This window comes from Muscardinus avellanarius, assembly GCF_963383645.1.
Source record: "Muscardinus avellanarius genome assembly, chromosome: 9".
In the NCBI taxonomy this organism is placed as follows: Eukaryota; Metazoa; Chordata; class Mammalia; order Rodentia; family Gliridae; genus Muscardinus; species Muscardinus avellanarius.
The window spans coordinates 88,585,503-88,612,272 of NC_137795.1; the positions used below are offsets into that span (position 1 = coordinate 88,585,503).

At 55.2% G+C, this 26,770-nt stretch overlaps 3 protein-coding genes across 4 annotated transcripts in view; all 3 read left to right on the plus strand.

The window, feature by feature from the left end:
• The window catches only part of FLNC (filamin C), a gene marked incomplete at its 3' end in the record, with an annotated part of 28,317 nt that extends 18,586 nt beyond the window's left edge, over positions 1-9,731 (plus strand). The window contains exons 31-48 of one of the 2 annotated variants that reach the window (XM_080701649.1): positions 173-271; positions 587-686; positions 1,000-1,140; positions 1,421-1,549; positions 1,720-1,893; positions 3,514-3,675; positions 3,751-3,954; positions 4,399-4,551; positions 4,631-4,753; positions 4,861-5,103; positions 5,303-5,572; positions 5,670-5,807; positions 5,998-6,113; positions 7,235-7,367; positions 7,456-7,632; positions 7,758-7,976; positions 9,225-9,434; positions 9,544-9,731. In XM_080701649.1, coding sequence (XP_080557775.1) covers positions 173-271; positions 587-686; positions 1,000-1,140; positions 1,421-1,549; positions 1,720-1,893; positions 3,514-3,675; positions 3,751-3,954; positions 4,399-4,551; positions 4,631-4,753; positions 4,861-5,103; positions 5,303-5,572; positions 5,670-5,807; positions 5,998-6,113; positions 7,235-7,367; positions 7,456-7,632; positions 7,758-7,976; positions 9,225-9,434; positions 9,544-9,731 — 2,979 coding nt within the window. The remainder of the gene's footprint in view (positions 1-172; positions 272-586; positions 687-999; positions 1,141-1,420; positions 1,550-1,719; positions 1,894-3,513; positions 3,676-3,750; positions 3,955-4,398; positions 4,552-4,630; positions 4,754-4,860; positions 5,104-5,302; positions 5,573-5,669; positions 5,808-5,997; positions 6,114-7,234; positions 7,368-7,455; positions 7,633-7,757; positions 7,977-9,224; positions 9,435-9,543) is intronic. The other variant, XM_080701650.1, reaches the window with a different exon arrangement.
• Positions 9,732-13,531: 3,800 nt separating this feature from the next.
• Positions 13,532-16,070, plus strand: ATP6V1F (ATPase H+ transporting V1 subunit F; the record flags this gene model as incomplete). Its single annotated transcript, XM_080701904.1, has 2 exons — positions 13,532-13,689; positions 15,869-16,070. The coding sequence occupies 2 exons, from the start codon at positions 13,532-13,534 to the stop codon at positions 16,068-16,070; spliced, it is 360 nt and encodes a 119-aa protein (XP_080558030.1).
• A 1,111-nt stretch (positions 16,071-17,181) lies between these two features.
• On the plus strand, positions 17,182-19,209 carry SPMIP1 (sperm microtubule inner protein 1; the record flags this gene model as incomplete). Its single annotated transcript, XM_080701958.1, has 2 exons — positions 17,182-17,602; positions 19,100-19,209. 2 exons carry the CDS (start codon positions 17,182-17,184, stop codon positions 19,207-19,209), a joined length of 531 nt encoding a protein of 176 aa, XP_080558084.1.
• Positions 19,210-26,770: the final 7,561 nt, after the last annotated feature.

Below are 26,770 nucleotides of genomic sequence, written 5' to 3' on the forward strand. Positions count from 1 at the left end.
AACTGGCTGTGTTTCTCTCTACCCTTCAGGCCATTGTCCCAGGCTCCACAGAGCCTAACCCTGTAGGTAGAACACCTGAGACATCACCCAGGACCTCAGGTCCCTGGGCCATTCCGAGTCAGCTCTGGCCCTGTGGGTAGCCACATCCTTGCCCCATACCTTGCCTCCCCAGGCGTGTGACCCCCTGCCCCACGTGGAGGAGCCCTCTGAAGTGCTGCAGCTGCGCCAGCCCTACGCCCCTTCCCGGCCTGGCGCCTGCCCCGCGCACTGGGTACTGTCGCTGCCCACAGCGGGACTCGCCCTCCTCCTCCTGCCCTGCCTTCATTTCTCCCTTCTCTTCTTCTGCATCCAGGGCTGGGACGCAGACTGGGAGCCTCTTGGGAAGCAGGCGGGCAGTAGGCTGGGCAGACGGAGCCCTAATGTGGGCACAGCAGCCCTTCTCTTATAGCTGGCACACCTCTCCTGTGGCTCAGACTCTGCCATTAACCATCTCGTTCTTTCCTCACTCTCGCTGACTGTCCTGATGAGGCAAGTCACAAGCTCAGGTCTCCCTTAGCCAATGACCATCCCCTCTCACCCACCACAGGCCACAGAGGAGCCAGTGGTGCCTGTGGAGCCGTTGGAGTCCATGCTGAGGCCCTTCAACCTGGTCATCCCCTTCACTGTGCAGAAAGGGGAGCTCACAGGTACTGCCCTGGGGACCCCGGCACAAGGGCTTAGCTTACAGGGACTATCTTCCAAGCCGAGCATCTTGTTTTAGAGATGGAAACTAAGTCTCAGAGAGGGGAAGTGAACTATTCAATGTCACATAGCAAGTTGGGCAAAACTAGAACTCAGGCTCAACCCTGAATTGCTCAGAGCTCGTTTGCTGCTCCAGGCTGGGTCCTCATGCCTGGCCCCTGTGGTGAAAGCACGGTCACGCAGGAGCAGGGCCTCTGGGACAACAGGGTCTGTGGTGGGAGGAACCTGGGTTTCCCATGTCATTCTGCCTGCCTGCAGGGGAGGTGCGGATGCCGTCCGGGAAGACCGCGAGGCCCAACATCACAGACAACAAGGATGGCACTATCACGGTGAGGTACGCGCCCACCGAAAAAGGCCTGCACCAGATGGGGATCAAGTATGACGGCAACCACATCCCCGGTAAGTGGGGGTCAGGCTAGGATGGGCTGGGCGGGAGGAGCAGACATCCGCGTCATTCTGCCTTCCTTCCTTCTCGAACAAGTATTTATGGAGGACCTGCCACGTGCGGATACTGTGGGAAGCTCTGGGGAATCTTCTGACGGAGCGGTTGGCAGGCTTCCTTGAGCCAGGTCCCTAGGGCAGAGATGCAGGCTCAGCAGGGAGGCTCTGGGGACCCAGGTGGGCAGCCTCTGTCCCTGTGCTGACCCAGCCTGTCTCTCTCTCTCCCTGCCCCCCTCAGGGAGCCCTCTGCAGTTCTACGTGGACGCTATCAACAGCGGCCATGTGAGTGCCTACGGGCCAGGCCTGAGCCACGGCATGGTCAACAAGCCAGCTACTTTTACCATCGTCACCAAGGATGCTGGGGAAGGTAAGGAGAGGTGCAGGCAGGGGTCTCACTTAGCAAGACCCTGTTTCCAAATAAAATATTTTATAAAATAAGTCTGGAGGTGTAGCTCAGAGGTTGAAGGCCCCTGGGTGAAGAGCCAGGAGCTGGGGCGAGGGCAGGACTTCTGGCCTCAGCCCCACATCCACACACAGGGGGTCTGTCGCTGGCTGTGGAGGGCCCATCCAAGGCAGAGATCACCTGCAAGGACAATAAGGATGGCACCTGCACCGTGTCCTACCTGCCCACCGCGCCTGGAGACTACAGCATCATCGTGCGCTTTGACGACAAGCACATCCCGGGGAGCCCCTTCACAGCCAAGATCACGGGTAGGTGGACATCCGGGTTCAGACGACCCACCACGCACACACAGTGTACAACCTGCGTGCAAGCCAGCATGTCCAGTTCACTCTGGGCATTTGGGAAGTGGCCCCCCAGGGTGGAGAAGGGCAGTTTGGGATAAATGTAAGGGACACTATTCTCTGCAACAGACAAGAAACATCCAGCATACTTTAAAAGACATGATTTCATTTTGTTTTTATGATTATTCTTAAGAGTTGGGCTAGCTGGGTATGGTGGCACACGCTTGTAATCCCAGTACTTGGGAGGCTGAGACAGGAGGATCATAGGTTCAAAGCCAGTCTCAACAGCTTAGTGAGGCTGTCAGCAACTTAGTGAGACCATGTTTCCAAATAAAATATAAAATAATCCGGAGGTGTAGCTTGGAGGTTGAAGTCCCCTTGGTTCCATCCACAAAAGAAAAAGAGCTGGGTGTGGTGGCACATGTTTGTAATCCCAGCATTTGGGAGGCTGAGACTGGAGGATCGCAGTTTGAAAATAGCCTCAGCTACTTAGTGAAGCCCTTTGCAACTCAGTGAGACCCTGTTTCAAAATAAAGAATAAAGTGGCCGGGCGTGGTGGCTCACGCTTGTAATCCCCGCGCTTGGGAGGCCGAGACAGGAGGATCACGCAGGTTCAAAGCCAGCCGCACTGGCTTAAGAGACCCTGTTTCCAAATAAAAAAAATATAAAAATAGGTCTGGGAGTGTAGCCCAGAGATAGAAGGGTTTCCAGGAACCCCAGTACAACCAAAAAAAAAAAAAAAAAAAAAGAATAAAGCAAGGCGTGGTGGCGCATGCTTGTAATCCTAGCGCTTGGGAGGCTGAGACAGGAGGATCACACAGGTTCAAAGCCAGCCTCAGCTACTTAGTGAGGCTCTCAGCAACTTAGTGAGACCCTGTTTCCACATAAAGTATAAAACAGGTCTGGGAGTATAGCCTGAAGGTAGAAAAGCCCCTGGGTTCCACCCCCAGTACCACCAAAAAGAAAGAAAGAAAAGGAGAGAGAGAAAGAGAGAGAGAGAGAGAGAGAGAGAGAGAAAGGGAGAGAGATGAGAGAGAGAGAGGGAGAGAGAGAGAGAGAATGAGAATAAAATAAAATAGGGCTGAGGGTGTAGCTCAGAGGTAGAAGGCTCCTGAGTTCTATCCCCAGTACCGCCAAAAAAGTAAATAATAAATAAATAAATAAATAAATAAATAAATAAATAAATAAATAAAAGAATCTAGAGTATTGACATCCCTTTTGATAGATGTGGGAACAGGCCCCAAGGACACTAAACACTTTGATCAGAGCCACACAGCAAGTAAAAGGGGGCCTGTGTGGTCTTGTTTCCACCACATTGTATAACTTGGTTACATACACAAAAATCCCTTTAAGAACTTAGCCCCCACAGGACTGAGGGGGCCACCAAGGAATTGGGGCACTGGCCCCTGCGTGGTTGCTGGCAGCTAATGTGAAGGCAGAGCCTGCCCTTTAGGCCTTGGGGCTCCCTATGCCCCAGGGTGGCGCCTCTCTCTGCCGAAGCCAGCAGGGTCTGCCCAGGGCATCCCGGCCTCACGAGGGCAGGGCCTTCCGGGAGTCACACGGCACGATGCCCCAACTGCCCCACAGGTGACGATTCCATGAGGACGTCCCAGCTGAACGTAGGCACCTCCACGGATGTGTCGCTGAAGATCACCGAGAGTGACCTGAGCCAGCTGACGGCCAGCATCCGCGCCCCCTCGGGCAACGAGGAGCCCTGCCTGCTGAAGCGCCTGCCCAACCGGCACATCGGTGAGCGGGGGCCCCGGGGCACCTCGTGGGGAGGGGGCCCAGAGGGATGCTCCGCCTGATGCCCCCTCTCCGCAGGGATCTCCTTCACCCCCAAGGAGGTCGGGGAGCATGTGGTGAGCGTGCGCAAGAGTGGCAAGCACGTCACCAACAGCCCCTTCAAGATCCTGGTGGGGCCGTCCGAGATCGGCGACGCCAGCAAGGTTCGGGTCTGGGGCAAGGGCCTCTCCGAGGGACACACCTTCCAGGTGGCGGAGTTCATCGTGGACACTCGCGATGCAGGTACTTCTTGCCCCAGAGACCCTGTTCCACTTGGCCCTTGGATGGGGCCCTGTCCTTCTTTGCTGTGCAGCACCCCCCTTGGCCACACCCTCCTCCCTGAACTTCCTGGCCCAGTCGCTAGTGGAATTCAGAATTGGGGGGCCCATTCAGGGGGAAAATGAATATTCCTTGTTGGTTTTCTTACTTTTAAGAGGAACCTCTGCCACCCTGAGTTTTTCCCACATTCACTTGAATCCAAGAGGACTGTCTTGGAGAATTTTCCAGAAGGCCTATTTCATGGCCCATGGGGGGTGCCTGGCTCACCCCTCCACCTCCCACTGCTCCATTTTCCTTGGTGGTTACTGTACCAGCTGGGCACCCGTTTGGGGCCGAGCCTACAGCTTGGGGCAGGGACAGCAGTACAGCGCCATACTGAAGTACGCCATGTCCTTCGCTTCCCCCCAGGCTACGGGGGCCTGGGGCTGAGTATCGAGGGCCCTAGCAAGGTGGACATCAACTGCGAGGACATGGCGGACGGCACGTGCAAGGTCACCTACTGCCCCACCGAGCCCGGCACCTACATCATCAACATCAAGTTTGCTGACAAGCACGTGCCTGGTAAGGCCGCGGCGGAGGCTGTGCGAGGACTGTACGGGGCTGGGGTGGGCCTTCGTGGTGACCCTCCCGTCCCCCACAGGAAGCCCCTTCACTGTGAAGGTGACCGGCGAGGGCCGCATGAAGGAAAGCATCACCCGGCGCAGACAGGCGGCTTCCATCGCCACCATCGGCAGCACCTGCGACCTCAACCTCAAGATCCCAGGTAGAGCCGGGAGAGGCGGGGCGGCAGGGAGAGGACTGCGAGCCCAGAGCCTGCCTTGGGGCCTCCATCCCGCAAGCTCACTCCTCATCTCCTTCGGCAACCCGCAGGAAACTGGTTCCAGATGGTGTCTGCCCAGGAGCGCCTGACACGCACCTTCACACGCAGCAGCCACACATACACCCGCACAGAGCGGACGGAGATCAGCAAGACGCGGGGCGGGGAGACCAAGCGCGAGGTGCGGGTGGAGGAGTCCACCCAGGTCGGCGGGGACCCGTTCCCTGCTGTCTTCGGGGATTTCCTGGGCCGGGAGCGCCTGGGCTCCTTCGGCAGCATCACCCGGCAGCAGGAGGGTGAGCAGAGGAGGTGTTGGGATGGGCTGGGGCTTCCTTCTGTCCCCTGAGACAGGATGGGAGGGTGAGGTCAGCCACCTCCCACCGTGGCTGACTCACCCCAGATAGCTGGGGCTGGTCTGTAGGGAGGAGGGCTTTCACTGAGGAGGGAGGGGAGATTGGGGCCCCTCGCCACCCTGACTTGCCCCCAACCTTGCAGGTGAGGCCAGCTCTCAGGACATGACTGCGCAGGTGACCAGCCCATCAGGCAAGATCGAAGCTGCAGAGATCGTGGAGGGAGAAGACAGCGCATACAGTGTGCGCTTTGTGCCCCAGGAGATGGGGCCCCATACGGTCACTGTCAAGTACCGTGGCCAGCACGTGCCTGGCAGCCCCTTTCAGTTTACTGTGGGGCCGCTAGGTGAAGGCGGCGCCCACAAGGTGCGGGCTGGAGGCACAGGGCTGGAGCGAGGTGTGGCCGGCGTGCCAGGTGAGGGGCAGGGGCCGGGCAGGAGGTAGGAAGCAGGGCGGCCGAGCCAGTATAGGGGTGCTTTAGCGCCACTCCTGCCCTGCCTCCCTGAATACAGCTGAGTTCAGCATCTGGACTCGAGAAGCGGGGGCCGGGGGCCTGTCCATTGCCGTTGAGGGTCCCAGCAAAGCGGAGATTGCATTTGAGGACCGCAAAGATGGCTCCTGTGGTGTCTCCTATGTTGTCCAAGAGCCAGGTAGGGGTACATGCTGCGGTGAGGCTGGGCCAGGTTGGGTTTCTGCTGGATGATCAGGCAGAAGATGCCTGGGGCTGCAGGACTCCCCTCCCCGGCACCTGTTCTTTCCCTACGGGGTCTCCCTCCACGCCCTGGGATGAGGCTGGGGTGGGAGGGCTTGGGACCTGCACTGACTGTCCCCCCTCCCCAGGTGACTATGAGGTCTCCATCAAGTTCAACGATGAGCACATCCCAGACAGCCCCTTTGTGGTGCCCGTGGCCTCCCTCTCGGATGATGCTCGCCGGCTCACAGTCACCAGCCTCCAGGTGTGTGCGCTGTGCCAGAGTCTAGACGGCAGGCCTGCATGGCCAGGGACTGGGCGCTGACCTTGGAAGGGCCAGGCAGTGGAAGCCCCTCTCCCCCATTGCACAGCAGCGGGCAGGGTCGTGGAGGAGTGTCGGGGTCCCTCCGGCATGCACTGCTCTGCGCGCTGTGCCTCCTTTCTCCCTTTTCCAGGTCCATCTCCCTATCCCCACTGTCTTCTCACTTTCCTTCTTACCGTTTGCTCTGCTTCTTCAGAAGCTCAAATAGGGCTGGGGGTGCAGCTCCATGGTAGAGCGCTTGCCTAGCATACCCAAGTTCCTAGGTTAGACCTCCAGCACCACACACACACAAAAAAATAATACGTAAAATCAATACAAAATAAGAGTGAGCTGATTTGCAGAGAGGCCCCGAGGGCTCCTTAATAGATGCTGGCAGCCTCAGGAGCTGGGCCGAGGCCACTCCTGGCTACGAAGGTCAGCTTTGCCCTCTCCTGCTGGCCTGCTTTCCTTCTATCACATGGGAATATGTGCTGAGCAGGCCCTTATCAAGCCACACCGGCATGAGTTCAGGGGACACCGGCAGGTGGCTTGCGCGTTAAGTAAGGGACTGGGAGAAGGCTTGCCTCTCTGTCTCTCACGTGCCCCCCAGCTGCCCCAGGGAGGTCCTTTGGCCCCCTCATGCATCTCCCCAACTCTAGAGCCAGGCTCGACCCAGTCAGGCTCACTTCTCCCTCCCCGTTCTTCCTCCACCCCTGGCCTGCCTCCTCCCAGGAAAGCTCCACATGCAGCTTCCCACACCCAAGTCTCAGGGCGCAGCAGCCAGCCCTGCTTCACACAGTACGAGGCCTCTGCCTCCTCAGTGAGGTCAGGGACACAGCACCCCTTATCCCTTGCAGTACCCAGCACAACTAGGATGGTACCCAATCCATGGCAGGTGCATGCAGAGGGCCGCAGACCGGCCTCTGCTTCCGGTGCCCCTTCCCACCTCCAGGATGGCAAGCAGTGACCAGGGTGGGGGCCTGGGAGGTGACACTCTCAGGCTGGGCTTGCAGTGCCAGGCTGCAGAGAGGACCGATCCAGCCCTGGCCTCCCAGGACTCTGAGTATCCTCTGTGGCCTTTGCAGGAGACCGGGCTCAAGGTCAACCAGCCAGCGTCCTTTGCGGTGCAGCTGAACGGTGCGCGGGGCGTGATTGATGCTAGAGTGCACACGCCCTCCGGTGCCGTGGAGGAGTGCTACGTCTCCGAGCTGGACAGTGGTGAGTGGCCCTGCCCCTCACCCCACACCAGGCCAGGACCTCCTGGGAAGGGGTAGGGAAGCTCACTGGCCAACCCTCTGCCCCACAGACAAGCATACCATCCGCTTCATCCCCCACGAGAACGGCGTCCACTCCATCGATGTCAAGTTCAATGGCGCCCACATCCCCGGGAGCCCCTTCAAGATCCGCGTTGGGGAGCAGAGCCAGGCCGGGGACCCAGGCTTGGTGTCAGCCTACGGTCCTGGGCTCGAGGGGGGCACCACTGGTAAGTGGCTGGAGCTTGGGAGTGGGATGGATGCTCCCTGGGCTCCCAAGTCCTTGCAGAGCTGTCCAGGCAGCCCTGTTCCAGGCCACATCCCGCCCTACAGCCTCGCTCCCTCTGGCCCCCAGGTGTGTCATCAGAGTTCATCGTGAACACCCTGAATGCAGGCTCAGGGGCCTTGTCGGTCACCATCGACGGCCCCTCCAAGGTGCAGCTAGACTGTCGGGAGTGTCCTGAGGGCCACGTGGTCACTTACACTCCCATGGCCCCCGGTAACTACCTCATTGCCATCAAGTATGGTGGCCCCCAGCACATCGTGGGCAGCCCCTTCAAAGCTAAGGTGACAGGTGAGTGCTGTGTGTAGAGCACTGCCCAGCATGGGTGGCTCCAGTGGCCATTCGCATCTGGTCATAAGTCAGTACTCAGAGATCATGGTCAATTTGCCAGGAGTAGAGGGGGCCTGGATTGTGCAGCTTCCTATCCTGTGGAGTCTGCATAATCTTTTTTTTTTTTTTCAATACTGGGGGTGGAACCCAGGGGCGTTCTACCTCCAAGCTATGACCCCAGCCCTATTTTTTTTTAGGGGGGGGCAGGTCTTGGGATGGAACACAGGGAGATTCAACCTCCAAGCTATAACCCCAGACCTATTTTTTATTCTTTATTTTGAGACAAGGTCTCACTAAGTTGCAGAGGTCCTCACTAAGTAGCTGAGGCTGTCCACGAACCGCGATCCTCCAGTCTCAGCCTCATGCCTTCTGGGATTACAAGCGTGAGCCACCATGCCTGGCTTCCCAGCCCTATTTTTTTATTCTCTATATTGAAGCATGGGCTCACTGAGTTGCAAAGGGACTCACTAAGTAGCTGAGGCTATCCTCAAACTGTGATCCTCCTGTCTCAGCCTCCCAAATACTGGGATTACAAGCGTGCGCCACCACGCCCGGCTTATTTTTATTCTTTATTTTGAAGCAGCATCTCACTGAGTTGCAAAGGGCCTCACTAAGTAGCTGAGCCTGGCGGTGAACCGTGATCCTCCTGTCTCAGCCTCCCAGGTGTGCACCACCATGCCCGGCTAGGCATAATCATGTTTAAAAATCCCACTCTAACTCTTTACTGTGGTTCAGCACTTGATTAATTTTCTCAGTACTAGGGAGTGAACCCAGGGCCTCACACATACTAGGACCTGATTAATCTTTACCTGCAGTGGCTCCCCAAGCTTTGGCCTTTCTTCCTCTTGGCTTTCCTTCTTTCTTGCTTCTAAAAAGATAAATATTTAGCCAGCTTCCCTTTTTGATGTTGTTGGATGTGCACACTCCTTCTTAAAGCCAGAGTCATACCCTGTGAATTAACTTGATTTTCCAGACAGAGGCCAAAGGATGAGGGATGAAGCCCTCAGAGGAGAGCCAGAGGGCTAAGCATGAATTAGAGCGGTGACGGGCATTTGTTTGGAATGGGGTTGGGCTCCTCAGATGCCACAGCTGGGACAGGGTGGGGCATGGGTGCAGGCCCAGTGTGCGGCGCTGGCCAAGGGCCCACTTCCTAGGGGAGGGCAGGACACCCTGCCAGCCAGCCTCATGGTCACCCACGCTGCTCCTCAGGTCCCCGGCTATCTGGAGGCCACAGCCTTCACGAAACATCCACAGTTCTGGTAGAGACTGTGACCAAGTCATCGTCAAGCCGCGGCTCCAGCTACAGTTCCATCCCGAAGTTCTCCTCGGATGCCAGCAAGGTGGTGACTCGGGGCCCAGGACTGTCCCAGGCCTTTGTGGGCCAGAAGAACTCCTTCACCGTGGACTGCAGCAAAGCAGGCAGGCTCCAGGGGGACCCCGGGGCAGGCCTGTCTGCGGGATTGTGGGTGGGAGCAGAGAGCAGCCCGGGCCCTCGTGCAAGTTTGTCCCTCTGTGCCTCCCTCTCCAGGTACCAACATGATGATGGTGGGTGTTCACGGACCCAAGACACCCTGTGAGGAGGTGTACGTGAAGCATGTGGGGAACCGAGTGTACAACGTCACCTACACCGTCAAGGAGAAAGGGGACTACATCCTCATTGTCAAGTGGGGCGACGAAAGTGTCCCTGGAAGCCCCTTCAAAGTCAACGTGCCTTGACTCCCAGAAGTGCCTCCCCCAGCCGCGGCCCCCACCTCTGGCCAGACACACACACACATGCACACACATATACACAAAAATGTGCCACACCCAGATGCACACGCACAGAATCTAACATTGCCGATGCCTGTCTTGGGTGTGACCTGAACGGCACAGCCTCCCACCCACTGTGCCCTAAGGCAGTGTCCTCCCTTGAGTGTGGCACTGGGCACACTGGGAAGCCCTTCTGGTGGGGGCGAAGCTAGTGGGGAGCGTGGCGCTGGGGGTATCCGTGTGTGAGGTCACCCTCAAACCACACTGCTGGCTAGGCTGCTCTGACCCTGAGGATTGCGTCTGGCCCCTCTGGTAACTACCCCAAAGTGTAAAACACTTGGAAAAGAAAGCACAATCGGAGAAGAATACAGACCCTGAACAAGAGGCACGCTGGACTGGCCCCGAGCGGTGTGCACTTCCGCCTGAGCCCGGCTTCCTGGAGACTGATTTTTCTCTCTCTCCTTTTATTTTATTTTTTTTTAAGGGTTGCACAGCTCTGCCCCATGGGGGGCCTTTTTTTACACACTGCGAGGCCCAGCTTTCTGGGGGGACTTTTGCACATGTCATGTGGCTCCGCTGGGAGCTACATAGGTGGAAAACTCCAAATAAAGTGCGGCTGTCGCAGAGGTGTGGCTGTTTTTTTTGGTGTTCTCTGAAGCTGGCCTCTTCCTGGCCCAGGGAGGCAGAGGCTGGATGGCTGTCCCCTCGGCAGGGGGAAGGGCCTGGGGCAGGCCTGAGGTCTACAATGTCAGTGGAGAGTTTGAAAGATAGGTGGGGGTGGGGTCTCGGTCCTCAGCTAGCTGGAAGGGTGGTGGGTGACAGGGGAGGACGCTGTGTTCTGGAAGACTGCCCAGAAGGTCCATTTCAGTCCAACCTGATCTGCTGCACAGTATTCAGATTAGGAGCGCTGGCTCCGTAGATTCAGAGGCAGGCGGGACCACCTGGGAACCCTGAACCTTCACCCTAAGCCTGCCACATCCCCACCTCCAGCCCTGACCTTGCTCAGGCCTCCTCCTGGGCTCCTACGCCAGCCTCTGAACTAGACTTCTGGCCCTCCTGCTGCAGGCAGAGGGGATCCCACTAAAAACATTATGTCCCACTCTGGTTAATGGCTCTTAGAGGTCTCCCTCCTCTTCAGATGCCAGCGCCCTTGTGTGAGTCTGCAGGGCGCTCACTCCCCATCGCACCTCTTCCTACAAACCGTTCCTTTATGGCTTCTAGTTTCCTGGGCACCTGTGCTGCAGTTTGGGCCTCTGCCCAGAAACACTCTTGCCTCTCCACCCTCATCATCCTGACCAACAGGAAGCTCTCCTGGACCCATTCCTTCCCTCTTGGGTCGGCACCCCAACCCCCACAGCTGCCCTGGGGCACATCTCTGGCTACATTTTCTACCTTCATCTATGACCAGACCGCTCCCACCAGCCTACGCCCCCTGTCCCTGAGAGATCCAGTTCAGGTGTGAATGGCCGCATGAGCCAGCTCGGTGGCACAGCAGGACAAATACACACTTCAGTTGATGGATCCCGCAGCAGTGGACCAGCCTGCAGGCGTCTGGTGGCAGGGTTGCCAGAGAAGACACCAGCTTTTCCTTTTCCTCTTTACTTGGTGGCCTATCTATTCTTCATTCCCCTTTAAGTTTCTTCCTTCCCTTTCTGCCTCACTCTGGATCCACTCCTCAGGCCCCTTTCAAAGGAACTTCTCTTTAGAGTGTGTCTGTGCCTTCCCCCGTGATTTCTCACCTGTCCTGAAGAGAGCTGCTGAGGACAGAAATCAGGTTTTATCAGTCTTGTATCCTCAGGCCCTAATTGTGGCCACTGGTGATAAATGATGATTGGAGGAGGAGTAACCCTGTCCCAGCTTCTTACTTTACCTGACAAGCTCCCTGAAGGTGGGTCCCTCTTTTAAGCATCCAGCCACCTGTGGCCACTGAGGGCCAGTTCTCTGCCAATGTGCTGCTGGACCAGAAGCACACAGCCTTCCTCTCACCCTCCCTCATGCTCTGCCCTCCAGGCCTATCATTTATACTACCACTAGACCAGACCAGGAAGATGCCTCAAGCACTCCAAACTCACAGACCACGTGCCCAGTACAAGGGTTATTGAAAGGGAGGAGAAGAGGGCTCTTTCCTCTCCACCCTGTAAATCTCACTGAGTGTACGCCCTTGGGAATGTTACTCCTATCCATCTAGCTTAAACAGACCAGAGCCTATGAGTAACTCTAGTCTCTCTTCCTTGCTCCTCAAACACATCCAATCCAAAAATCAGTTTTGACCACTCTAGCTCTAAGTATCTCTCAACTCTACCTATTTCTCCACAGTCTCCATTTTTACAACCTCAGTTCCTGCTACTGTTCTCTCTTGCCACAAATAGCCTCCCAGTTTCACTTCCCCTTCTTCAGTCTTGTCTTTGCACACGGCACAGTCCCAGGAATGACTCTAAGGCATGTCTGGCCATCTCACACTTTTGCTTCAAATCCTTCAGTGGCTGGGCCTGGTGGTGCGCACTTGTAATCCCAGTACTGAAGCTGGGACAGATGGACACAGGTTTGCAGCCAGCTTCCACAAGTTAGTTAGACTCTGTAAAGAAAGAAAGGAAGGAAGAAAGAAAGAAAGAAAGAAAGAGAAAGAAAGAAGGAACAAAAGAAAGAAGGAAAGGAAGAAAGAGAAAAAGAATAACTCAGAGGTAGAATGCCCCTAGGTTCCATCCCCAGAACCCTAAAAAATAAAATAAAAATCCTTCAGTGGCTTTAGGAAATCTTCTCCGGAAAAAACTTTTAGATATAACTTTTCCCGAATGCCCGCAAACTATGCTGTCCTTCTTGCCTGGAACACCCTCTTGCCATTTCTGTCCCCTTCATCCTGCTGGCTCTTCAGTCCTCAGCATAGATGGTGCTTCTTGGGAAAACGTGTTTTTATTTTGTTTGTTTTTTGTTTTGTTTTTTGTGATACTGGGAATGGAACCCAGGGGCATTCTACCTCTGAGCTACACACCCAGCCCTTTGTGTGTGTGTGTGGGTCCGGGGATGGAACCTAGAGGCATTCGACCTCCGAGCTACACCCCCTGCCCTATTTTTTATTCTTTATTTTGAAACCGGGTCTCACTGAGTTGCAGAGGGCCTCACTAAGTAGCTGAGGGTAGCTGTCTGCGAACTGCGATCCTCCGCTCTCAGCCTCCCAATTGCTGGGATCACAAGCGTGCGCCACCAGCCCGGCCTGGGGGAGGCGTTGTTTGAGCGCTCCCTCTCCCGGGGTTAGTTACCACGGGCGCGTGCTCCGTGTGCCTCTCAAGTGTTAGCCATTAACACGCTTTGGAATTGCCGGTTCCCTTGATTCTTTCGGTCTCTCACAGTATCAGTTCTTTACTAACTGAACGCGTACTGAGTAATGGTTAACTGTGTGGTTACGAGCACGCACACACGACCCACACCCAGACCTTGCCCTAGAGGCCAGGAAGTGCCTACTTTCCCGGGGTCTGGGCGTCTAACAACTATGGTTCAAAACGTAGGTCGAACCAAGGAGTCGACTAGGGAACCCGCGAACGACGGGAGGGGCCTGTGCCGCACAGCCTTCTGGGAACCGTAGTCCTCAGGAGCCGGCTTCTCTCCCTGTGGAGCAGGCGTATTCAGAGAGCCCTGCTGCTGCTACTGCGCATGTCCAAGAGGCGGCGCGGGGCACTGCGCATGTCTGGAGGCGTGGCTGACGGCGTCGCGCCGAGGGGCGGGGCTTCGGTGACTACAGGTACTCCCGAGAGCTCTGTCCAGCTACCGGGATGGCGGGGAGGGGTAAACTAATCGCGGTGATCGGGGACGAGGACACGGTGACTGGCTTCCTGCTGGGCGGCATAGGGGAGCTGAACAAGAACCGCCACCCTAATTTCCTGGTGGTGGAGAAGGATACGACCATCAATGAGATCGAAGACACTTTCCGGTACGGTAGCCTGCGAGGCTTGATCGGGCCTTCTGCTGCCCGGCGCGAGCTGTGGCAGGGGCGGGCGAGGGGCCTGGGGCCGAGGTCCGAGAGGGTTTGGTCCTTGGAAGTCCGCCGCACTTCCAGAGTGGAGGCCTCGCGCCCAAGGTTCCCCCTTGAGGCTTGGTGGGATGGGAACTGTCAGATCCATGGCTGCCCCTTTTGCGACCGTGTATCAGCTATGAAGGGGATCAGAGCTTTTGACCTGGGCCTGCCGTTGCGCAGTGTCTGGAGCCCATCCGGCGGAGACGGCCAGCTTCAGCGCCTCTTCCTGGGTCCCCGATAGAGCAGTCTGAGGCCTTACAAAAAAGAACTCAGCTCCTTTGCGAGTTGTTCCCTAAAGGAACCACGCATTGTGAGCCTAGACAGTGGGCTTGGGCCCTCTTATCTTCTCATTTCCCTTTAGAGGCTCAGAATCGTCCGGTAAGATAAGGGTTATTTTTCCCACCTACAGGTGAGAAAATCTAAAGTTCAGATAAGTTAAGGCATATGCCCAAGGCCACACCCGTCAGAAGTGGCAGAGCTGCGATATGAGCCCAGTGCCAACCGTTTTGTTGGGGGGGTGGCTGGAACCCAGGGGCATTTGACCTCCGAGCTACAACCCCTGCCCTATTTTTTATTCTTTATTTTGAAACCGGGTCTCACTAAGTTGCAGAGGGCCTCACTAAGTAGCTGAGGCTGTCGGCAAACTGCAATCCTCTGGTGTCAGCCTCCCGAATGCTGGGATTACAAGCCTCCGCCACCACGCCCGGCTCTTTCTGCTTCTCTTGAGCCAGTACACACTGCTGGTGCAGCTCGCCCCAGCCTACCTTGGAATGTCCCTTTGTCCTAAGCACAGTGAGCAGAACATCTGGATTGTCTGGCTTTCTATTAAGACCTTATACTTCAGTCCACTTCTTGCTTTCTGAGTCAAGGATGATAGCTTCAAATTGTGTGTGTGTGTGGGGGGGGGTAGGTGGGCCTTGTAATGCGGGAGATGTCCTGGTAGTTAGCCTCAAGGATACCCACCTCATAGCCTTTTCCTCCCCCCTCCTGCAGGGCTCCAGGGCCAAGCCTCAGGAATAAACCACTCACCTGTTTCCCTAAACAGCCAGGCCCAGAGCCACTGGCTGAGACTGGTTCTTGCTGCCTGGGGTGTGATAGGCTCTGACCTGGGAGGCTGCCTTCTGCTGATCTGTAAGCAGTCTAATAAAATCACCTACGTTGTCATGGGAGGAAAACAAACTTGAATTTTTCCATGTTTCTAACCAAAAGGGATTGTAGAGATTATCAAGTCTAACCTACCCCAGTGCTCAGTGTGTGATTCCTCCCTCCATTGCTGAGCTTCCTCTTCTATCATGTGTCCTTGGCTCATGCAGATGCCCGTGACTCACCCCCCACCCTTATCAGGGAGGTCTTGAGGCCTTCAGTGGTCTCATCAGCCTTGGTTTTTTATTTTATTTTATTTTATTTTTCAGTACTAGGGATGGAACCCAGGGGCATTTGACCTCCAAGCTACACCCTCAGCCCTATTTTTTCATTCTTCATTTTGAAACAGGGTCTCACTAAGTAGCTGAGGCTGTCCACGAACCTGGAATTCTCTTGTCTCAGCCTCCCAAATGCTGGGATTACAAGTGTGCATCACCACGCCTGGCTTTTTTTTTTAATTAATAATATTTAAAAATACATGTTAAGGAGTCTCACCCATACCCTAGACCTTGTACCTCTTTTATCTCCCTCCTTCACTCCTATGGGTAACTACTAGTTTCCTCTCTGGAATTTCTTTACGCACATACAGAAGGGCACATACATCTATTCCTATATATGTGTGTATATGTATGCTCCCCCTTTCCTAACACAGACAGCATATTGAATCCACTGCTGCCCTCCCTATCTTCATTACTAGTTCCCTCTCCAAGCAGCAGAGGTAGAAGCCAATCCCAGCCAACATAGCCCTGAGCTCTGGAATGATATTGCTTCAGGAAGGATAGGATGGAGAAAGAGTTTAGGGTAGCAGTGTTTCCCCTCGTCTTCTGTACTCCTGGGTCGCTCTCATTCACCCCTACAGTCCAGCCCCATGATTTGAAGTGAGTTACTTGGGCAGGGATGACCCCACCCTGTCCCCAGCTTCTCTGGACTCCCTTCTTCTCTCTCCTAACAGGCAGTTTCTAAACCGGGACGACATTGGCATCATCCTTATCAACCAGTACATCGCAGAGATGGTGCGGCACGCCCTGGACGCGCACCAGCGCTCCATTCCAGCCGTCCTGGAGATCCCATCCAAGGAGCATCCCTATGACGCCGCCAAGGACTCCATCCTGCGCAGGGCCAAGGGCATGTTCACCGCGGAAGACCTGCGCTAGGCCCTTCAGATCCTTGCTTGTTGCCAGGCCTCTCCCAGCCTTGCCATCCTCTTTGTTTCAAGCTTCTGGTTTCCAATCCCCACCCCTTCCGACTCCACTGAGGCTGGGTGAGGTGCTTCTAAGCTGCTGGGGCTCTGCCATTAAAGTCCAGGCTGGTTAGGGAACAGGAAGCCCAGCCTTCTCTCTCCACTACCTCTTCCCTGTGCTGATACACAGTGTCATTGTCAATGTTAAATTAAAGTAATATTCTCACTTCTCTCTAAACTGGGGCTGAGTGCTGGAAAAGACACACTGGGAGATAAGATTGGCAAAAATGGAAAAGTTCTGCCATAGAGCCAGGCAGAAGAGTTGGACCAGGAAAACTGGGCCAGCAGGCCATAACTCAAGGACTGGTTCTGTGGATCAAAGAGGAACATCCAGGCATGGAGGAACACTTCAGTAAACTCAGTACTTGGGAGGCTGAGACAGGGGAATTGCAGGTTCAAGACCAGCCTCAACAACTTAGTGAGACCCTGTTTCAAAATAAGAAATAAATGAGGCTCTCAGCAACTTAGTGAGACCCTGTTTCCAAATAAAATATAAAATAGGTCTGGGGTATATAGTCCGGAGGTAGAAAGCCTCTGGGTTCCACCCCCAGTACCACCAAAAACAAAAAATAAAAAATAAAAAGGATTGGTGATGTATAGCTTGGAGGTAGAGTGTCCCTGGGTTCAATACTCAGTACCAAAACAAAAAAAAGGACCAGTTAGAGGTAGGAATGGGGGACTTGGTCGAGCCTAGACTCTGGCTGTCCCACCTCAGTCTGCATGGGGCTGGGAGGGAGTGTAGCCCAAGGGACAGAATCAGAAATCACAGGAAACCTAGACGCTTATTCTAGGTTAGCCAGGTCCTACAGGAGGTTGGGGTGGGGGCCTGCCCCAGGTTCTCTTGAAGTGAGGCACCTGCGGTCTGCTAAAGGCAGGGCAACTAGAACCCTGGCCCTGTGTGAGGTGAGGCATGGTTGCCAGGTGACTGTCCCAGGGCAGCCCCCACTGTCAGCAGAACTCTGCTCGCTGTGCTCACCCTCAGCTGCAGACACCCCAGTACCGGTACCGCTGCTTCCCTCGGCACCATGTCACGGCAGCTCAACATGGACACGGTGCGGCAAAACTTCTGGAAGGAGGAGTATCTAAGGGAGAAGATGTTGCGCTGTGAATGGCACCGCAAGTATGGGCCATCGGTGAAGGCCAAGCAGAAGGCCAAGGCTGCAGCCCGCCTGCCTCTCAAACTGCCCACCCTGCAGCCCAAGGCCTCAGTCCTTCTCCCTCCCATCCCCAAAATAGTCCCTTCCAAGGCCCCCAGCCCTGTTCCGGAGGCGCCCGTTCAATCAGAAATGTACCCAGTGCCGCCTGCCACCCGGGCCCTGCTGTATGAAGGCATCTCCCATGACTCCCAGGGGCGCCACCACTACCTCAGCACACGAAAGCTGGACATGCCCGAGAAGCGCTACCTCTTTCCCGTCACCACCAGCTTCACATACGGCTGGCAGCTGGGTGAGCCCCATCTCCCCGGAATTAGTTACCCAACAAACGTGGCGCACCTGCCATGTGCCAGGGAGCAGACATTCTAGCTGAGGCTCCAGACCATAAGCTTAGAGCAAAGAAATGTTCAAGAGGCACAGGTTCCAAGGAACCAGGCAGTGACGGTGCATGAGAGGTTGGGGGCATGTGGCTTGGAGTGAGCAAAGGCCTTTCTGAGGCCCTCAAGGCTGAGAGCTAAATGATGGAGGGGTTGGGTTTTATTCCAGTTCCAGGGGAAGCCAAGGGAAGGTTTTAAGCAGGTGAGTACTGATTTGCTTTGTGTGGTACTTGATTTGAACCCAGGGACATTCTACCTCCAAGCTACATCGCAGTCTTTTTAAAATGTTTTGCTTTGAAACGGGGTCTCATTAAGTTGCTAAGGCTGGTCTTGAACCTGCAATCTTCCTGACTCAGTCTCCCAAACGATTTACCTCTTTAAAGAATCACCCTGTTGTGTAGGTGATGGCTTTTCAAGGGGAATTGTGGAATCTGGCAGGTGAGTTAGGTATCTGTTTTTGAGTTAATTTTGGCAAGATGATGATGGGTCCAACTCTGGGGATTTTTAGCAGTAGAGCTGGACTCAACTTGGGATGTCTTGGAGAATGACTCATTGGGACTGATTGATGGGCTGAAAATGGGAGGAAAAAGGAGAGAAATCGATGGCAATGTCCCGGTGTTTGGCCAAAGACTGGAACGGGGACAGGGCTAGAAGGTGTCTGTCATTGCCCATGGCGGGTATGATGTTTCAGTGAGGTCGCTATGTGAAAGTCTGGCCCTCAGGACTGAGGTCAGAGCTGAAGAAACGAATCCAGGGTCATTAGAATGTGTTATTTAAAGCCAAGAGATAGGCAGGGTTCACCTGGAGAGCTGGAGTTGCTGAATCTGACCTGAGGGGGAGGCAGGTAGGATGGGGTTCCTGGGAAGGCTGCCCACCTGACTGTTTTGTTTTTCCTCTGAGGCTAATAACAGGTCATCAGCCGGGGTGGGGTTGAGGAGTTAGTCAAGGGAGTAGTTTTCAGTGCAAAGTAAAGAGAAAGGGACATGTCAGCAAGTGTTTTCGGGTTGCCAGTCGGTGCTGAGTGTCCCTTGCTATCTGTCATGAATTTCAAGGGAGACCACTCAGTCTTTAGCCTTCCTGCTTCAGTCCCTGTGCAGAAAGGGGGGGGGGTGAAGATGAACATAGTTGAGATTTCACCCCAAAAGTTCCCACATTCTCCCCAGGGCCCTAAGAGGGAAGGAAGCAAGGGGAGCAACTTAAAAAAGAAGAAGGCAAGCCCTGGAAGGGGAGCAGGGGTAGAAAGAACCTGTGTCTCTCCACAGCCCCCACTCCTCAGACATCTGTTTTATTTCTTCACAAAAAGTAGATTCAACATGGGCCATGGGCAGACCTAGAGCTATGGACAGACAGGGCTCCTGTACCCAAGCCCCTTCCCCAGAAACCCATTCCTGGCCTCTGACGTCTTTTCCCAGGCCCCCCGGCCAAGCAAGAAGTGGTCTCCTGCAAGATGTGCAGCATTAACGCCTTCTTCCGCAAGAACGGGGCCTTCGCGCTGCTGGACCCCCGCGACCTGGCGCTCTGACCTTGGCCCAGGCTCCGGGCTTCAGGGAGGACAGAAGAAATAACAGGTCCACTGGCGGCGAAGCTGCAGTGTGTGTCTGTGTCTACCCTCCCAGGCTCTGGAGGGGCATTCTGGGCCTTTCTGCTGGGAGGTCGCCCTCTTGGCTTCCCTTTACCCCATCTTCCTAATTATCCCTTCGGAGACTCAGCAATGGCTGCCAGGGGCTGAGGTGGGTGGCAGACTTCTCAGCTCCAGAGAGCCACCGCAGCTCCTCGAAGTTCTGGGTGTTCCAGGAATACAGTGGCCTTTCATCCAGATGCCAAGCAGAAGGGACCCTCATCTTCTACCAGCCTCTGCCCCCGCCTCACCTGGCCCTGAGTGCCCCAGCCCCCCGATGGCACCTGCGGGGCCAGAGCGCTGGCCAGGCTCGGTGACCTAGCCACAACCCGCCCGCAGGGTCCTTTGTGGCCCGGCTGCCTTCCTCTTTTCTGTGGCAGACACTGAGCCAGACTGGGAGGGAGCCTGAGGGGGTGAACCCGGCCATGGGGTTGCTGGCTTGCCCAGGCAGCCCAGGAGCCGGTGCTGCTCTGCTCGCGGCCGGCCGCTGCCACCTCCTGGCCAAGCCATGTAGCTCCTGCAGCCGTTCATGCAGGCTGAGCCCTCTTACCCCCCCCCCGGGGGGGGGGCTTCACCCTCTTCTTGCTCTGCTGTGAGAGCTGCAAGAAGTACTTGCTGCTTGGAGCGCCAGGTGCTCAGTGCCAGCATCTCAACAGCCAGACAAGGACCCCGGATGGGAACGAGCCTCCCGGGAGACCACCAGCAGGGCTGGCTCCCGTCTCTGGCCGTGGTTTTGACCTGCATCCACTGGGTGACCCTTCTTCCCCGGGGCCTGGGCTCTCTTTATTCTTTTTTCTTTTCTTTTCTTTTTTCTTTTTTTTTGGGGGGGAGGGTCTGGGGATGAAACCAGGGGCATCTGAACTCTGATCTACACCCCGCCCCCTATTTTTTTTTATTCTTTATTTTGAAACAGGGTCTCACTAAGTTATGGAGGGCCTAAGTGGCTGAGGCTGTCCGCCAACCACGATCCTCTGGTCTCAGCCTCCCAAATGCTAGGATTACAAGTGTGCGCCACCACGCCCGGCTTGGGCTTCCTCTTTCCACACACTGGGGGGTCTGTTCTTCCAGGCACCTGCAGCTGTCCCTCTGCCCAGGGGCTGCCCTCTTCCTGGGGCCTTACGGTCTCTCCCTGAGCCACCTCCCAGCGGGTGAGACCAGCTCTTCCCAGGCCTGAAAGGCTTGCACCTCTGGACCCTTCCCACCTCTGCACTCTGGTGCCCGGGCTGCTTCCTCTTGACTTTGAGGGCCCTCTTTGCTCTCACCCCGGGGGCCTCCCCACTCTTTGCTTGCAGTGTCTTCTCCCTCTGACTACTCTGAGGTTCCTTGTTCTCCTAGGAGAGGTGGCCCCTCTGACCCTGGGGTTCCTCCCCTCTGTGACTCTGAGGGGGTCCACTGTCAGCAGCTTCTGAGGTTCCACTCTCTGCTGGCCCAGGCCTGAGCCCAGTCTCTGGGGGAGATCTTGGCGTGTTGGAAGCCCACACCAGAGGGCTCTGGTCCTTCTAAGTGCGCTTTCTCTCCTGTGGGCTCCTGGATGGCGGGGTGGGATGGCAGCTGGGTCTCAGCATCTGTGTGGCTCCTCTCTTCCTTCTGGGTCAGGTCCTGGGAATGAAGAACACTCTGGGCCAGGCTTGTGGGGAATCCTGTGCCATCGCCCTTTTCCCAGGAGAAGCTAGAGACCCCAGCAGCTGTTCCTTGACTGATCCCTGAATTTGCTAAAGCAATTTTTTTCCTTTTGTGGTACAGGGATCGAACCCGGGGGCACTGTACCTTCAAGCCACATTTCCAGCCCTTTTTTATTGTTTGTTTTGAAACAAGGTCTTGCTAGGTTGCTGAAAGTCTCATTAAATTGTCAAGGCTGGCCTCACACCTGCAGTCTTCTTGTCTCAGGCTCCCAAGTACTGGGATTACAGGCATGTACCATCACATATGACTGCTAAACCCAATTTATTTGGTATAAAAGGTCCTTCAGCAAAGATCCCTTCTTCCACTTGGCTATAGAAGGCTCCACGTCACCCCAACAGCTTCCTCCCAGGCAAGTCCTATCCCTGCTATTCACTCTGGATTTTCCAACACCCCAGAGCTACTGCTGGTGGTGAGATTCCGCTCTTCTAAGCCACCTGAGAGGGAAAGACCAGTGTTGAGAGCTCACATCCCAGGCTCTCCCTAAATCAGAACCTTAGAAGCCTACCGGGTCCCTGGGGCCCAGGTAGAGCCCTCGCTGCTTGAGCTCCAGACTGTCACCATTCATCATTCGGGTACCTGCTTGTCAGGTGTGCCTGCCAACACCAACCCCATCTTCATCCTCCCAGCCGAGACAGGCCACCCGGGGGAAGCTGTGCACCTCCTCCTTGAGACCACCACAGGATGCCTGGGGACAAGAAGGGCACGTGTGCTGGGGTCTCTCTGCATAAGGACACCCCCACTTTGTCCTGGTGTGCCCATTCAGGCCCAGAGACAAAATCTACTGTATGTGCCATATTTTTTTCTGTTATTAAGGAGAATGCTCCTGAGCTCCCCTTTTTTTCAGAACTGGGGAGTCAATCCAGAGGCATTCTACCTCCGAGCTATACCTCCAGCCTGTATTTATTTATTTATTTAGTACTGACGATTAAACCTAGAGGCATTCTACCCCCGAGCTACACTCCCAGCCCTATTTTTTAAAAATAAATTTTCTATTTTTTTATTCTTTATTTTCAAACAAGGTCTTACTAAGTTTCAGAGAGCCTCATGAAGTAGCTGAGGCTGGCTGCAAACCTGTGATCCTCCGGTCTCAGCCTCCCAAATACTGGGATTACAAGTGTGCGCCACCATGCCCGGCTGCCTTTGTTTCTGACAGCAAAATCAAAAGGAACTTGAGAAGTGAAATTTTAAGCCAGAGCCTGGCCTAAAAAAACTGCAAGCCTTCATAATTAACAAAAGAAATCTAAAAAAAAAAAAATACACTGTCACTGCTCCTGTGCAGCTGTGGAGGAAGGAGAGATGTTCTGCATCCATAAAACTACTTAAAGGAACCTGATTTCATAAGGCCTTAAATTGAGATCTTTTATAAGAATATTGCATCTTTCTCTTGTAAGCAGTGTAGCGATGTGTGAATATTCATAGCATGAGCCAAATGGGTATGTTCTCTGTGGAAACAGAGCTGAATTTCAAAGGGTTTTCTGAACAAGGAAGTCTCAAAAGAGTCCCAGCCTTTAGGATTGATTGCCATAATTATGAAACAACCTTCTGCCCTTGCCTTCGGGATGCTGAGCTGATGTCTTATTGGAGTTTATTTCCCAGGTAATAGTGTAATTGATATCTCTTTTTCCCAAGAGATGAAATACTTGTAAAAACTTATCTGTCAATCAGAAAAGAATAATTAGCACTCTTCTTGCATGTATGTGTGTGATGAACAACTTAAAGCTTATGGTTTTGTTAGGTTTATTTAATAAATAATGAACAGGCCCCAGGCCCATGGCATCCATCCCAGCGAATGCTAATTGCCTTTTTAATCAAGCGCTCTCACTGGGCTGTGAGCTCCGACTCAAAGACAGAACCAAGTGTTTCTCGTTCTCTGTATATCCCCCAGTGCCCGTGTCAAGGTGGCAAATGGGTAGCCTGGAACTGCTATTGCATTTCCTCCTCCCTGGGCAGCTGGTGATGGTCTTTCCCCACCCCCGGCCTGAGCCCCAGTTTAGCTTCAGAATCCTGCGGGACTCTGTACCTGAGACAGCTGGCGCCAATCAGGTGGGACTGGCACAGCCAGCCTACTTGCCGTTCCCTGGGTGATCCAGTACCCAGTGAAAAGGTGAGATGAAGGATGGCAGAAGCCCTTGGTCTTGGGGTGGTGAGTCCCCGCCTCCCAGTCTCAGTAGGCTCCCCAGCTTCGGGGGCTCCTTGCTCTCTTGACTGCCTGACCCGTCCTGCCCACTTACCATGTGTCCTCTGCAGGTGTGCCAGGGCCCTTCCACTGTGGGTCTGTAGCTCGCTCAGCTTCACCCAGACCTGAGTGGAGGACGGGCCTGCTGCCAGCCCCCCAAAGGAGACCAGGGGCTGCCTCCACCCATGGTTTGGACCAGGGTGGGAGCCTGCCTGCCAGACTCACTGGTCCCCAGCACCCAAACACCCAAACTCAGTCCAGAGCGGCCTCCCCTAGCCCCTGCACCCACTGGATCTCAGGCGCTGGAATTTGGGAGCTGTGGGGCAACTATGGGTGCAGCTGAGTCAGGGCCTGGGAGGAGCTGGAGGCACAAGGAGCAGGACTTGGAAGAAGACAGAAGAAAGGACCCAATTCTTGGTCACTTTGTGTGGCAGCACAGAGAGGATGCTGGAGTCCTGGGAGAAAAACTCACCCTTCTGTGAGCTGAAGGTCCTGGCTCAGGGAACCCCCAGCCTGGGTCAGAGGGCACAGCCCAGAACTCTGGAAGAATCAAGGAGTCCAGCTCCACAGGGCAGCCTCTAGGATACCCTCCATGACCCCTGCCTCCTGGAGTTCATGCTTTGTGTAAGCCTCTTCCTTGTCCATGGCAAGGAGTTTGGGCTGCATCCCTACCCCGTCGTGAGCCTCTGGATCAGACTGTGGTCCTGGCCAGTGATGCCACCTGGAGCCCTCCTTAGCGGTCATCTGTTACTCCCTCCTGCTACAGCAGAGGATGCCTCAGCACAGAGAGGCTACTAACACACCCGAAGTGACTCAGGGAGCCCATGGCTAAGCAGGACTGGGACACACCTTCTTCATCCCGGTTCTCTGCTCTGTTCTGGGTCTGTCACCATCACACTCCCCTCCTGGAGGGTCAGCCCACCTCCATCCCTGAGGGAGGGGCTTCTCAGCCTCTCTGTCCCACCCGGCCTCAGTGCTCTGGGACCCTGCCAGTGGCTCCCCTGCTCCACACAGCCACATGCAAGGCTCCCTGGTGTCACCATATAGTCACTGGGCCAGGCCACTTGTTAATTGCGGAAATGATAGCAGCACCCATAGGTAACAACCATGAGGGGTCCCAGCAGTCACTGGAGAGATCTACCGTCACCCATGCTACATAGCCAAGGACACCAAACCCCACAGTCCCCAGGGAGCATCAGGACAGAGATCTAAACCCAGGCAGTCGGTCTCCAAAGCCCATGCACCTTCCACTCCCCCACCTCCATGACACCCCCGATGTCACATGGTGCCCCAGAGCACCCCGCTTCAGGCTGCCTGCGCCGGCTCCCTGTATGCTGGGCCTGGTCCTTCAGGCAACTAAACCGGGCCCAGTGTGGCCAGAAGAGACCCAGCCCCACCCCAGTCAGCACGGCTTCCAGTCTCAGAGGAACTGCGGGAAAGTGGGGAGCCAGGGCATATGGGGCACGCCCTGCCCTCTGTCACCCCCTCAACATGGCCAGCCCCTACCTGCTCTGCTTCACCTCCAGCAGCACAGCGGGCAGCTCCAGCCCTGGGGGACAGCCCTGGCCGTCTCGCGCCTGGGAGGGGAGGAGCACGGTAGAAACAGGTCTCTGCCAGCCTCTGGAGGCAATGCCCAGCCTCCTCCCCTGCCAAAGTGCAGCCACTGGGGTGACTGAAGATGGGCTGGTACAGAGCCAGCCAGAGCCTGCTTGAGGCTACAAAGGAGGCTTGGGCTCCTCAATGTGGCTGCCTGAGCCATGGGGAAGGGGTGAGGACAGTTGTTCCCTCCCTCCTCTGTGCCTCTGCCACCGGAGCCAGGGGACAGGGAGAGGACTGGGTGCCGAGGATCAGGAGCAAGGACAAAGGCTCTGTCCTGAGTAATGCAGGAGCCTGACACCTAGCCAGGGCTTGGCGGCACCCCTGGGGACCCCGGCTTGACTTGCAGACTGCTGGGGTGGCAGTGCAGAATGCCACCTGACGGGGAGATGTGTGCGCATGCTCACCTGCAACACGAATATCCGTGTGAACTTGGAAATTGTGTTACGTGTGCGTGTCACAGATGTGCTTGGTATGGAGCTGCAGCGGCCCCTGGCAACAGCACCCTGCGCCCCGCAGCGCCTCTACATGTACTCTACACGTAATTCTTCCTCACCGCCAGTCTATGAAGCAGGCACTCTCTTTATCCCATTTTATATGTGTGAAGGCAGGCCACAGTAGCACTTGCCTGTGCTCCCAGCAACTTGGGAGGCTGGGACAATAGGATCACAAAGTCAAAGCCAGACTGTGCAACTCAGCAAGATTGTCTCAAAAAAAAAAAATTAAGTACTTGGGAAGGCTGAGACAGAAGGCTCACAGGCTTGAGGCCAGCCCTAGCAAATTAATGAGACCCCGTTTCAAAATAAAGAACAAAAAGAGCTGGGGAAGCTGGGCGTGGTGGCACACGCTTGTAATCCCAGTATTTGGGGGGCTGAGACAGGAGGATCACAGGCTCGTGGCCAGCCTCAGCTACTGAGTGAGTCCCTCTGCAATTTAGTGAGACCCTGTTTTAAAAATAAAGAATAAAAAATGGGGCTGGGGTGTAGCTTGGAGGTAGAGTACCCCTGGATTCAATCCCCAGTACTCCCCTCACACATACATTTTTAATTAAAAAAAGAAATTCAATTTAAAAGTCCAATGGTAGAGCACCTCTGGGTTCAATCCCCAGTGCCAGAGGAAAAAGGGGTGAGGGCAGCAGGAGGAGACTGGCTGTAGAAAGTAACTTGTCCTAACGTGGCAACCTTTTCCCTACCTGGAGAGAGACATCCACCCTGACAAACAGGCTCTGGGAAAACATGCGCCCAGAGGCAAGGCTGATCATCACCCGGAGGCCCGGTGATGGGCATGGCCCAGGTCCACCTGCTGAGTCCACAGGCTGCCCTTGGAAGATGTACACAATCACCATGGTCATGCAACAGACGAGGACACCATTTGCAGGTGGTATACTAAAGAGACGAGGACACCATTTGCAGGTGGTATACTAAAGAGAGAGACTCGACACAGGAGGTGTTCTGGCTATGTTGAGGAGTCAGATGTCTCCTGAAGGCCCACGTGTAAAAGCCTTGGTCTCCAGGGTGGCGCTATCGGGAGGTGCTGTGGACCTTTAGCAGATGGGGCCTTGTGGGAGGTTCTTGGGTCATTGGGGGTGTGCCTCTGAAAGGAGTTGAGGACCCCTGCCTTGTCCCGTTTCCAGGATCATGAGGTGAGCAGTTTGCTCCAAGCGTATGCTGCCGCCATTGCTATCCAACACCCTCACCAGAGATCCAATACAGTAGGGCCACCCGATCTTGGATGTATGTTGGGAGCCATCTTAGCTCACGCAAGGAGGTCGCCATTTTGGACCGGCTTAGCTGTGTACACAGTACATGCTCAGTGGAAACTGTCTGCAAGTAGACAAGCTTCCTTGGATCGGATGGGACCAGAAGATAGACCTTGATGACCTCCTTCTTCTCCCTGAAAATGTTTACCTTGCCTCTCCCTAGACTAAGCTTATGACTGCTACTCCCTACACCTAGCTCCTGGCCACCTTTTCCTAGAACTTAGCCTGAAACCTAAACTTAACTCGTCACC